Source organism: Anabrus simplex, chromosome 4 (genome assembly GCF_040414725.1).
Source record: "Anabrus simplex isolate iqAnaSimp1 chromosome 4, ASM4041472v1, whole genome shotgun sequence".
In the NCBI taxonomy this organism is placed as follows: domain Eukaryota; kingdom Metazoa; phylum Arthropoda; class Insecta; order Orthoptera; family Tettigoniidae; genus Anabrus; species Anabrus simplex.
The window spans coordinates 323,530,369-323,543,327 of NC_090268.1; the positions used below are offsets into that span (position 1 = coordinate 323,530,369).

Genomic DNA, 12,959 nt, shown 5'->3' on the forward strand with positions numbered 1-12,959 from the left:
GTGAATGGTTTTCTGTGGAATCCCATTTTCACTTCCAGGCAAATGCCGGGACAGCTCCTATTAAATAGGCCACAGCCGATTCCTTCCACATCCTTACCCAGTTTCATTCACCATCATTCATTTCATCTTGTCCGGCTTCATGGCTAAATGGTTAGCGTGCTGGCCTTTTGTGACAGGGGTCCTGCGTTCGATTCCCGGCAGGGGCGAGAATTCTAACCATAACTGGTTAATTTCCCTGGCACTGAGACTGGGTGTATGTGTCGTCGTCTTCATCATTTCATCCTCATCACGACGCGCCGGTCGCCTGCGGGCATCAAATCAGAATACCTTTACCTGGCCAACCGAAGTCCTTGGACATATCCCGGCACTAAAAGCCATACGCCATTTCATTTCATTTCATTTCATTTCATTTCATTTCATTTCATCAGCTCCTCAACTGAGTTTGGCGTAAGGAAGGGCATACGGCCGTAAAACATGTCATGTAAATTCATCTCACCTCATCCCATGCCCAGTATCAAGAAACAGGACTGAGGGGTAGACATTCAATTGATGGACTGACGTAATTTTCTTACTCCTTCTACTGTACTTCATGAATGAATGAATAAATGAATGAATGAATGAATGAATCAATCAATCAATCAATCAATCAATGATCTGCATTTAGGGCTGCCATCCAGGTGGTAGATTCTTATCTTTTCATGTATATTCTGATATTAATTATTTCCTTTATGAGGTATTTTCTAGCTTTTTAAATCTTTTATTAGTTTCGACAGACTGAAAATTTTCAAAGCTGTATTGTGCTCTATGGGTTGGCGACTGTTGATCCATATTTGTATTTGTGTGTGCATGTGTTTCAGGCGATCAGGAACTTCATGCGGACAGAATGTAAGTGTCATGGTCTGTCCGGCTCATGCACTTTGCGGACGTGCTGGCGTAAGATGCCGCCTTTCCGAGATGTGGGTAACCGGTTGAAGGAGCGCTTTGATGGGGCAGCCAAGGTGATCCCCAGCAACGACGGGCGAAGTTTCATACCAGAGGGTCCCACCATCAAGCCCCCAAGTCGACTTGATCTGGTCTACTCCGAGGACTCTCCAGACTTCTGCAAGCCGAACCGCAAGACAGGCTCGTTAGGCACACAAGGTCGTCACTGCAATGCTACTTCGCCCGGCGTTGAGGGCTGTGAGCTACTGTGCTGTGGCCGTGGGTTCGACACCTACCACACTAAAGAGAAAGTGAACTGCCAGTGTCGCTTTAAGTGGTGCTGCGAGGTCACATGTAGCACATGTCTGGAGAAAAAGGCTATCAGTATTTGCCGCTGAGTACCTTCAACTGAAATCACAATCATGAGGACAGAATTGCACATTCCAGTCACCGGAAGTAAAGGGAGACTTTAAACTTGTGAGTTATATCAGTGCCTAGTGCAGATAAAAAGAACACAAAAAATGCGAAAAAAGTATGAGTTACATGTGCGTGTCTAATTCACCCCCTCTTCTAGGTATCCAAGATGACTCGAAGAGATTGTTAAATATATTGATGTCATGATTTATGGATAAGTTAATTGTTATTACGCGGGAAAAACAAAATAATTTATCAGTTTTAAAATCAGGTAGTCACGCTACTGCAATTAAATTTGCTGAATATATTTGCTTAACATAAAATTCCTTTGATATGGACATACAGTTCTTCTACGTTAGAAATGATACTTACAATAAGTACTTAAGATTATATTCTTATTCACGTACCTAAGTATTTTGTTTAGTACCACAATTTCTTTGAATTTTAATTATTAACAGATTACAATCTAATTGTTAATACGAAAATATTGTATACAATGTATACATAGGCCTATAGTGAATTGTTTATTGGTATTGTTAAGCTAAACTAATGCCTTTTTAACAGTATCATGCTGCATATTCTAAGAAGTGTGTACATATTCATTTTCTACTGTGAAGCATGCATACTTTAAAGCATATAGAAAAAGAAAGGGATTCGCTACAACTGAATTAGTCTTCGAGCGATAAATCTGTGATTGTGATTTCAGTTATGCTAATGTTGGTCTGCGTTTCAATCTGATCTTTGGAGAAGCGAGTTGGCCTGCTTTTGGGAAAAGATGATACGTGCAGAAACTGTGCCTCGCAAATGGTAAGGACATTACTCCTAAAGATGCTTGTAGAATTGTCCAGATTCGGTTTAGTTACTGACTCCATATAAGGGGATACTGTAAGATCACGAACCACCAAAAGTATCAGTAAAATGTTAAAGGGCAGAATTTTCATGATCTATTCTTTAGACCGTTATCAGATGATGTACGGTAATACATTTGTGATATTTTCTTCTGTTCGATGAATTCCCGTAAGAACCTCAAAAATATGTATTCACTCTCAAATTCATAAAGAAGAAGTACTAGCCACTCTTTTAAGGTTTCAAATTTCATCCATTCCTATTTCCTTTCATACAGTTTAGTTTCACTACCCCATATTTATTTTACACTGAGTATAAGAAACATGCACTTAACAGATATTGAAAGAGAATGCCGGCATAGTAACCAAAAATTAGGCCAAACTCAACAGTTAACTGTTTTCTAAGACATGAAATACAAAAATATTTCTTTAATTGTAAATGATCTTCTAAATACCCATTATCACGACTCTATCATCTTCAGTTTTTGAGACATGTGTCCTCATAAAAGGAATTCAACTCCCTTTCACCCCCGCCCCCCAAGATTATTTCCCTCAAAAACGATTTTTTCTTTGTTTTGAAAGGAGATCTAAATACCAATTTTCACGTCTGTAACAAGTTTAGTTTTTGTTAGATGTAAGTATCCTCATACAATCAATTCAATTAATTTTTCATTTCTTTCACCTCCCCCCCCCCGCTTCATTGGATTTTCCGAGAATACGTGTTTCTTTAATTTTAAATCAGATTCCAAATATCAATTTTAACGTCTTCAAAATATTTCGTTTTTGAGATAATAGTATCCTCATACAAATAATTCAACTACTTTTTCAATTATTTTTAAAGGATATCCCAAATACCAATTTTCGGGTCTGTGATATCTTCAGTTTCTGAGATATAAGTATCCTCATTAAAAGCATTCAACCCATTCTTCACCCTTTTTCACCCGTCCTATTGGGATTTTCCGAAAACGTAAAATACGTGTTTCGTAATTTTAATGTTTACATCTCTAAATTTTTAAGGTTTTGAGATATAGATACACTCATTTTAAAATGTCAGCCCCCTTTTTACCCCCTTAGCGACGGAATATCCAAAACTCCTCTCTTAGTGAGCACATACATGTCAATATGAATGTATCCCCAAAATTTCATTTCTTTATGCTCAGTAGTTTTGGCTCGGCGATGATGAATCAGTCAGTCAGGACAAGTTATTTTATATATGTAGAGATAGAAATTACAAACACATACTGTATACCGTCTTTGTGTCTATGTGATAATATTTCAACTTACAACTCTGATCAGAAAGGTTTTGTCGTCTAAGGTTCAGTATTGCATTAAACGTATCAAGGAATTTTCGATCTGTGATACATGTGCTGCGGGTCAGTATTTCTCCCCTAAACATTTTCACATAACGGTATTTCGAGGCGCAACGACGATATATACTTTGTTCGACGTTCTGTTCTAAGAGACGAATAGTATGTGACTAAGAACTATGAAACCCTAAGGCACTTAGAAATAACCTGAAATGCGTCGGAGAGTAATCATTAAAGTGCAGAATTTCTACATGTAGCAGAACTCCATGTTAGTAGTGGTGGAACTGGCCATTTATCTCCTATTTGCAATATGGTTGCAGTGAACCTTAGGAAATTTAACACTGACGATATGTAATATGCTTAATTTCTCAAATATTAGTACTTTAAATGGATTCGTAATCCAATGTTGAGTGGTTTCATCTCAGCTTATGATCAATTACATTTCCATCTTGAGCCTGGTCCTACTGCGGACTCCTCCCACAATCATTTTATATAAACACACAAATAGCACCAAATTTAAGGTCCTCTTGCCTCTTCCAATCCTATCTCTAATTGATGCTGAATTGGTGTTTGCATTCTGTAGCTGGACTTAGACAGCAGTTCAAGGTCAATATATGCATAGACTGGATGATTTATGGAGTCGCCCCTTTTATTTGTGCACGACTGCAAAATTCAGGCAGTGCCATTAGTGACCGCACGACTCTGGAAGTATTTCTATTTTGATTTTTGTCGTTCTTTCACGAATTATACTTCATTACATTTGAAGGTTTATCTAGTGTTTTTGTTTTTGTTAATATGGCTACTAGCTTCAGAATTGCGGGTGATAATCTTTCGTGTTTTAATGCAATTTCTCCCTAAAACATACATACCCAAACAAAACTCGAAAACGAAGCGACGTTCAAGTGAGAAAAAGACCAACCCATATTACATTTCGTGCAATTTTCCGGTCTGATAAACTTCTCGTTCATTACAACTACAGTATGTATTCAAGCGTACAATGATTGAGATGACAAGCAATAAGCAAGAAATACGCGATCACTTGGAATACTTTCTTTCGAGCTCGTATTTAGAGCTGAAAATGACCGTGGCATGATTAGCAAGTGGATCAGCTAGACAGAGTCTGGACAATTCTACCACGAGGTGCTGTTGGTTCCTATCGGACACAAGGAACGTTTCTCGCCTCGCTACCTGTTTCTCTGCTTATTTTTATCAACCAACATTACACAGTGTTATTGTTATTCTTGTCGTTCTCTAACCTACGAATGATGGAAAGGACATCGAATAATTTATAATATCAATGCTCTTCTCTTGCAGTCAGCCAACTCTGTCTCACACCGGGAAAAGGAACATTTGGTTATGGGTTAGAGAAAATATCTGCTTTTAATACTGCCCAATGGACTGAGCAAACGTGATATGTTGTCTAGTAATAATGTGAAATAACTAAATAACAAGACTTGAAAATGGATGTTAAACGATGGAGGACGAAACACGTGGAATAGGTAATAAGGAACTACAGGGTAATTGTTATATATCGTGATCAGTTTTCCAGTAGGACTCTCTGTCGTGATATATCCAGCATCTCCTTAGACTCCCTTTTAATAAAGACTCTTCAGATATAGTCTACAGTATGATTATTATGCTATTATGAGCTATTGATTCATAAAAGAAGGTCCATTTCTAAGTAAACAGTATTCTATATATTTTTAAAACAAATCTGTCTCTGAAAATTTTACAAATTCCACATCGCCTTGACGAAAATCTATCGTACCCTATAGTTTCAACATAACAACATTGTTTTTAATGTAAGGCCGAGAATGTACACAAAACTGTCAATTTTAATAAACTCTAAATTTGTCTGAATTAGTAAGAACATGGTGGCGATATTCATTTCCAAAAACTGAAATAAGGTGGTATTAATATCTTGTCTTTAGTATTATTATCAGAATCAATGCCACAGTGAATTTCAGTTATAATACAAAATGTACCATATATGAAGGGGAACTCAGATTACGAAGTCTCGGAAGATGATGTGCATATTTCGGCAAGGGAAGGTGAGTACAATATATGACAACGATGCATGTACAAGTCAGCCGATGCAAATTGACCTGTGTGATTTTTCTTTAGCAAACAATAGAAAAAGTGAGATATATTTGTCAGTTTGATAAGGGAACTCCTCTAGAGGCTTTAGCGTAGAGCAGGGTTGACTTTAGTTACCCGTACGTGCATTTCAACCATCTGAACAACTAAAGATGCCACTTGACTTTTGGTCATTTCAAGGAAGGCGAACGGGTGACTGTATGGTAAGATAGTGTGTTTACTATATAGCAGGTGAGACCAGTTCTTCATAATGGTCGTCAAAAATCACGAATTTCCAATCGAGATCAACTTCCATTGGTTTAGTTTGTTATTTCATTTCGGGAAGTGTGATACACAATGAAATGTTTTCCGTAAGACATACGGTTCCTGTTTTAAAATATTTAAAGCTGCTCTTTATTGTTTCAAAAGTTATTTTTCTTCCTACTTGCATTATTCCCGCATTGCAGTGGTGTTCGCACTTGTTTGGAAAGCTGTCTGACCAAATAATGATTTCTATTTCAAGTTAAGGGTTAATGATAATAATAATAATAATAATAATAATAATAATAATAATAATAATAATAATAATAATAATAATATTTAGTTAAGTGGTATTAACATCAGGTAAATGCTACCTTTAGGCTGAAGGACCGTCTCGATTCTAATCATTTTCAAAGACACACCACAGTAAGTTGATGAGATCTTAGAAAAATATCTAATTTACGTTTCTGATTCGAAAAATGTGAAACCAGAATTTCGTCGTGTCCGGGACAAAACCTCCTATGTGATAATATTTTGACCCGCAGCACATACATTATGAAGAGCGAGAATGCCTTGAAATATGCACACAATATTGCACCTTAGATGACAGAACCTTACCGGCCAAGGTTCTAAGCTAAAATATTTCACATAGGAGGTTTTGTCCCGGCAGCGACGATTTATTGCATCACTTCAATGATTGCAAATCTTTTACTTAAATTTTGCTGATTAACCGTTCGAATTGTGTACCTCTCTAAAACAATCTCCCTATAATACATAACAAATCAGTGTATAAAAGTGTCATTTTAACTGTATTGGAGGAAGAAAACGAATGGTAACATCAACTATGCAAATGGAAACATTTGGTGTTAGAATTATTGCACTGCTACTGACAATCACAGTCAGGAAGCTGTGGTAACTAATATAGACGCACCTAGTATATCAGCATTGCACAACTTTTGAACTTCCTACTGAGTTTCCCTTTTATGAAATTTAGCGGAAATTTCATTGTCGGACCCACAGTCTGTCGCAGGTTATCCATTTTGAGAGTAGCAAAACTTATTTTCGGGCCTATTAATAACTTATACGTTGGGGCAATGGAATTAATGCGCATATACCGAACTATTCTGTTGTTATACTCTAGGAAATTATTTCTCCCACAAATAAATTCTTCTGCAGGCTCACGATGTATCTGGACTAACGGAAGTTCAGTATACGAGTAGAAGTTTGTAGTTTTGAATAGGCTCATCAGTAAAACTACATGAAACCAGACTGGCCAATTTTCATCGGCTTCGATATTTGAGCAAGTGAAATTAAATATTTCGATCTAAAGTAGGAATCATAGAACAAGAAATGAAACATCAAAATTCCGTTCCCTCAGGAGTTTCGTCATCCATCAGGTAATAGAGTGCTTTGATCAAAGGAATAGATGAAAGTATTTTGTGAAGTATTTGATTTTGTGCCTTATTTATGAAATTTTTCTATAAAATTGTCTGTATTGTTCTATGAAATTGTACATTTTATTAAAAATTGTCACTTCTCTATTTGATTGCAAAGAGATCTGTGTTTTATTTCCTAGTTTTCTACAGCGCTTGTCCAATAAATCACACGTTATCTATAATCCTATACATAATCCTCTCCTTCGTCCGTACAACCCTCGCTGGACCATGGGATGTTCTGAGTATCCATGCATTGGCCTTCACTGGCAAGTATAACAGAAGTATTCATAGTGCATCTGTGTTGCTTATGAAGGAGTTTTCGATGACTGAAAGGACCAATTCAGGAACCACATGTTTTGCCACAAGACTGGCACATCACATCTACCAAAGCTCCTTGTTGTTATATAGCATGTCGACAGCGATCTACCAGTAGTTATTGAGAACAAATTTTGTAGATCCCGAATTTCAGGTAAGAAAAAGAGGTTTCCAGAATAGAATCAAATCCCATCCAGTAAATTCCCACGCAAGTGCTAGGAGAAGTTAGTTTTCATTTTGATTTCATTTGTTCATATGAGCAGGTTCTGTAACGATAGAAAATATTATTTCTTTTGCATATGTATGATTTAGTGAAGCTGTAGTGCATCCTACTGTCACATTTATCCATTCTCCGCGTGGGAAGTGTTGCAGAACCTAACAAATGTTGGTCCTTGTGTTCATTACTGACTGACATTTCACTTCTTTCGAAGGCTTAGTTTGCTTCAACATACCTTTGTGAATCCTTATTTTCAAGCATGAACTCAATTAAAGATACAGTAAGTACACAGATAGGATACCTGATGGACATATGGAATTGTTCAGTCAACCCTGTGTTACCATTTTACATCCCAGCATAAATGCTATTGTTGAGAAACGTTTTTGAAAAGTTTCACACTAAGTAGAAATATGATAATAATATATTTTATTCAAAATATTTCTACGATAGGCTACCCTTAATAATTGTTCCCATGTGCATACCTTAATTTCATCGCCCTGAGCGTTTTCACTTGTACATTGCCATTTAATAAAATGTTGTATTGTAATTGTAGATCATATGAAAATGTGAGGACTTCTTAGCACCGGCTGGCGTTCTGGGGGTAGCGCACCTGCATCTCACCCCGAAGACCCGGGTTCGATTCCCAGCATGGTCAGGTTATTTTACCTGATTCTTAGGACTGGTTCGAGGCACACTCTGCCTAATTTACGTGATTACAATTTCAGAAGCTGTCTTACGCTGAAATAATTGCTGCAATCTAGCAAGCCAAGAACAACGGCCGAGAGGATTCATCACACCGACCATGCGTCACCTCGTAACCTGCAGGCATTCGGGCTGAGCAACGGTCGCTCAGTAGGCCAGGGCACATCAGGGTTGTTGCACCATGGGGTTTGTTTGAAAACTCAGCGGATACGACAGCCATCTAGATTGCTTGTCCTGTAGTATAACTTGGCGGTCATAGGTTTTCTCCTTCTCTTCTACGATTTCTCGTATCGGATCGTGCCTTCGTCACTGTTTATCAAATTTCTGTGGACACTTGCGGATAATACGTCCCAGTTTCCAACGTTAATTAATCAGTTTTTCCCGTAAGACGTGAAAAGGTAATTATATGTGATTTAAGTTTTTCTATTGAGAATACACTAATTGCTTTAATAGGCGTGTGTTAGGCTGGTCAATCGAAGTAGGTGTTTCACAATCCATTGCACCATTGCGTCCCTTCCGGGATAATGTTGGACTTTCCTTGGTCCTTCGATTTTTCCAGACATTTTAAGTGAATTCTATAATGGAAGTTCCGTATCCAGGCTAAGTAGGTCTATTTTATGATGTTGTATGTTGAGTATTCATCCAAAAGCGTGATTGGAACATCAACAGCTCTGCCATCAGTTGTCATACATGGCCTAGGCGTCGCTGAAAAGATGTAAATGAGTGAAGTCGTTTACCGTTGCTTTCCTCGTTGAGCCAGGAATTAGTATCATGCTGCGAAGCCCACTTAAATGCACGCAAAAACTGACCCTTTGAATAACACGTTCACAGAATTCATAGTATGAACTTATTTCACAAGGAATGACATTACTACAGTCCTATTAAACTAAATCTATAGTCCTGACATTTAGCAGTGACAACCCGACTGCACGTGAAAGTGAAGTGTTGCCTAGGCAACTAGGGCTCTCTTTGGAAGACACCAATGAACGTCTTGTTTCATATTGTCCTCCCTTGCTCTTCTGTCCACAAATTATGGCACAACCCGCTACGCACGTGCCTACGTGTACGAGTCTGAACCACAAAGTTAGTTTAATTCTACTGCAGCATCGCTCATACCTGTCACGTTTTCAAATCGCCAAAGACAAGCACGAGACTATTTTAGTCCATACCGGAAGGTATAGTGCTCTTTAAACACTAGGTCTTACCAGAAAAATCAAAGTATGGTATTGTAAAAGTACTGTGTGGTCTGGTAAGTGAATTTATAGTTCTTGAAGACCCTTCTGAGGAGATGACCGAACGCCATACTTGCTCATTTGAGACGATGCTGTATTTCAGGGTCTACTTTATCATTAGCCGATAGGTGATTGCAAGGTAATGGAGCTGTTCGATATCGTGTACGGTCTCGCCATTGACCGTGACAGAAGGGGCTGCCTCGCAGGACTTTATGCACGTTGGTAAGGAACTTGTTTATTCATGAATATCTAATTTTCACGACCGCATTATGCTCGAAATAGTCTTTGAACATTTTAGGCTATGTTCATTACATATAGTATGTGCCGAAGAGATGTTAAATACAGAAAGAAGATGACCAAGCGGTCACCATTGGGAACCGAACCTACAATCTTACGATTTCGCGTCGGATACTCTTACCACTTGAGCTATGGTGGCTGAGATCACATTATCCTTCTGGAATTATTCTTAACTTTTCTATAGAAAATTCCATTCTATAGGGAGTTTCGTCATCCATCAGGTATTAGAGAAAAGATGAAACTATTTTGCGAAGTACCGCCTTCACTACTGTCCACACTGTCAGAATAACAAACAAAAAGCGTGCGCTAGGAATAATATTATTAGAAAATTAAAGGGCACATCTTTGGGTGCATACCCTCATATCCTATGCAAATCTGCCCTGCCTCTCTGGCTATCAGCTGCAAAGAATATGTATCACGCATGTGGAGAAACTCTGCCCATGCTAAGCAAGTAGATATTGCTGTGAGTGGTCACATAATTACAGGGCGTCTGAGACCAACTTCGACAGAAAATATCTAACCTATAGCAGGAATCACCCCTCCTCACATACGGAGGGAAGTAGTAGTGGAAGTTGAACGTCGGAAGCAATCAACTGATCTACGTTACCCCCTTTATGGCCATCAAACGCAGGCCGTTAGACTCAGTTCAAGGAAGAGTTGTTTAATATCAACCATACCACTTGTTGATACGCCAGAAAAAACGAAGGCGTAAACTGTGTCAACAGCAAGTACGTAATCCATTGATGAGTTTAATGGAAGAACCTTCTGCAGGTTTTCGCCTTCCGTATCCCGTCTGGAAGACCCCTCAATCGACTGCGGACAGGTGTTTCGAAGTGCAATTCAAACCTAGTTAAGTGGGGTTATGTACAAGGAGACATAACCTGTGATTGTGGACTACTACAGAATGAAGAGCACCTTCTGGTTTGTCAGTATTTATCATCACCGTACACGAAGGAAGATGTTTTGCAGGCCAATGATAAAAGGTATCCTTGTAGCCGAATATTGAAAAAACATTATTTAGCAGTATATCTGGACACGGCAAATAAATAAATAAATAAACAAAACAACTGTGCAGTTGTCCATTGTGGTCCAGTCCAATTAATAATTAATTTTAACAACAAAACTATGCTCGAAATCGATTTTCAACGTATTAGATCGTGTTTAGTACTACCCTAGGACTAGAGAGCGATGATGGTAAATTAGTAAGGATGACAAAGTTTTTGTGCTAAACTGTAGAAGTATATCTACCCACTACAGGATACTAGCTTGAAGAATATTCCACAGACATTTCCTCAGAACGTAAATAAATTAATCAGAAGCGCCGTTAAGGAAATTCTCTATCTTCATGCTGATACATCATGCTGTGTATTGTATTTTTCTGGGATACCAGATGGACTAGATGATTGTAGATCTGAACGGGAGGCAGTGTTATAACATGTAAACAGATGCCACAGGAAATGAATACATTGTGAATATACACGATCTAGATACTGAGCAGAGGATTCACATTACCCAACTTTGTCCGAAGAGTGAGGGAGAGGAACACACCAAAAACAGCAAAGAATTTAGAGGGCTATTAAGAAAGCGAGATTACGATAAGTGGTGTGAACTGAGTATACACGGGAAAGGATCTATACTTTATCAAGAACATACGCCAAGGAACCGTTGTATTGAAACTCTGAACGGTTTGTCGAGATTTGAGTGAATGGAAGCCCTCAAGCTACAATATCATGCTATTTTAGTGCGTGCAGTTCCAGGACGAAGCCGACAATGCTGCAGACATTGAAGTGAGACTGAAATCCTCGCACACGTTCTCAATTCTTGTCCAAGAGGCGACATGCTTAGAAACGCCAGATATCACACAGTACGGACAATGATAGCAGCTGCCTTTTCCCAGCAGAGCCTGGAAGTGTACGAGAAGTTGCTGTATTGCCACTGATGGGAGCAAAAGAGAATCGACAAAACGCCATCGACCGAAGAAATGATAGCGCTGTGATCCTGGATCCAGCTATCAGATTTGAGGTGAGCTCCAGCCAGCCTGAAGAGATATATAGATAAAGAGAGCCATCTATGAACTAAAAATATAATATCTCCAACACTTCTACAGAATTCTAGCGTTAAGATTGATGGACTTTTCATAGGAGCCAGAGGAAAATTGCTTAAATTTTGTGTGAAACATCCGCGAAATCTGTGGGTTCCTCCTGGATGTATCAATATTAGCCATCATGAGTCACTTCAAATTACCCGCAATCAACTTTACAAATCATGTTAACAACCAGTTCGTTATGATTTTAAACACTATTGATATTCTATACCTTGTCATGTTCGGCAACCCATAAATTAGGAAGTAGTACTGTAAATAACTAAAAACGAGAAAGAATGGAATTAAATAATTTATTAAATGCATATTTAACGTACATCGTAATAGGAGTTGAATAAAGGCTAAGAAGTGATATTATGTATGCGGAAATCCCTCCTACACCGCACCCCCTCCCCCTCTGCCAACGAGCTGGAGTGTTTCGTAGAGATAGGACTGATTCTATAGGGGATGAAGAATTAAAACTGGCGAAAGAACCGTTTGTGAGCAATGAACAATTTAAGGACGAGAAAATTGAAATTTAAGGCCTAAGGCTTATCTCTAAAGATAATAGGCAACTTGATGTTGGGTTATGTACAGTGTGATTCAGCAGCCCCTTCCAATATCGTGCTGCAGGCCAACTAACGTGCACATGGTTATAGGGGTGCTATTTCCCTGCAGGGGTACTGTATCAATCAATCAATCAATCAATCAATCAATCAATCAATCAATCAATCAATCAATCAATACTGATCTGCATTTAGGGCAGTCGCCCAGGGGGCAGATTCCCTGTCTGTTGCTTTCCTAGCCTTTTCCGAAATGATTTCAAAGAAATTGGAAATTTATTGAACATCTCCCT

General features: G+C 38.5%; 1 protein-coding gene across 1 annotated transcript in view; it reads left to right on the top strand.

Moving 5' to 3' along the window:
* The window catches only part of LOC136871945 (protein Wnt-6), a 407,098-nt gene extending 403,661 nt beyond the window's left edge, over positions 1-3,437 (top strand). The window contains exon 5 of the mRNA XM_067145691.2: positions 858-3,437. Within this exon, the coding sequence (XP_067001792.1) occupies positions 858-1,319 (462 nt within the window). The 3' untranslated portion in view covers positions 1,320-3,437. The remainder of the gene's footprint in view (positions 1-857) is intronic.
* Positions 3,438-12,959: the final 9,522 nt, after the last annotated feature.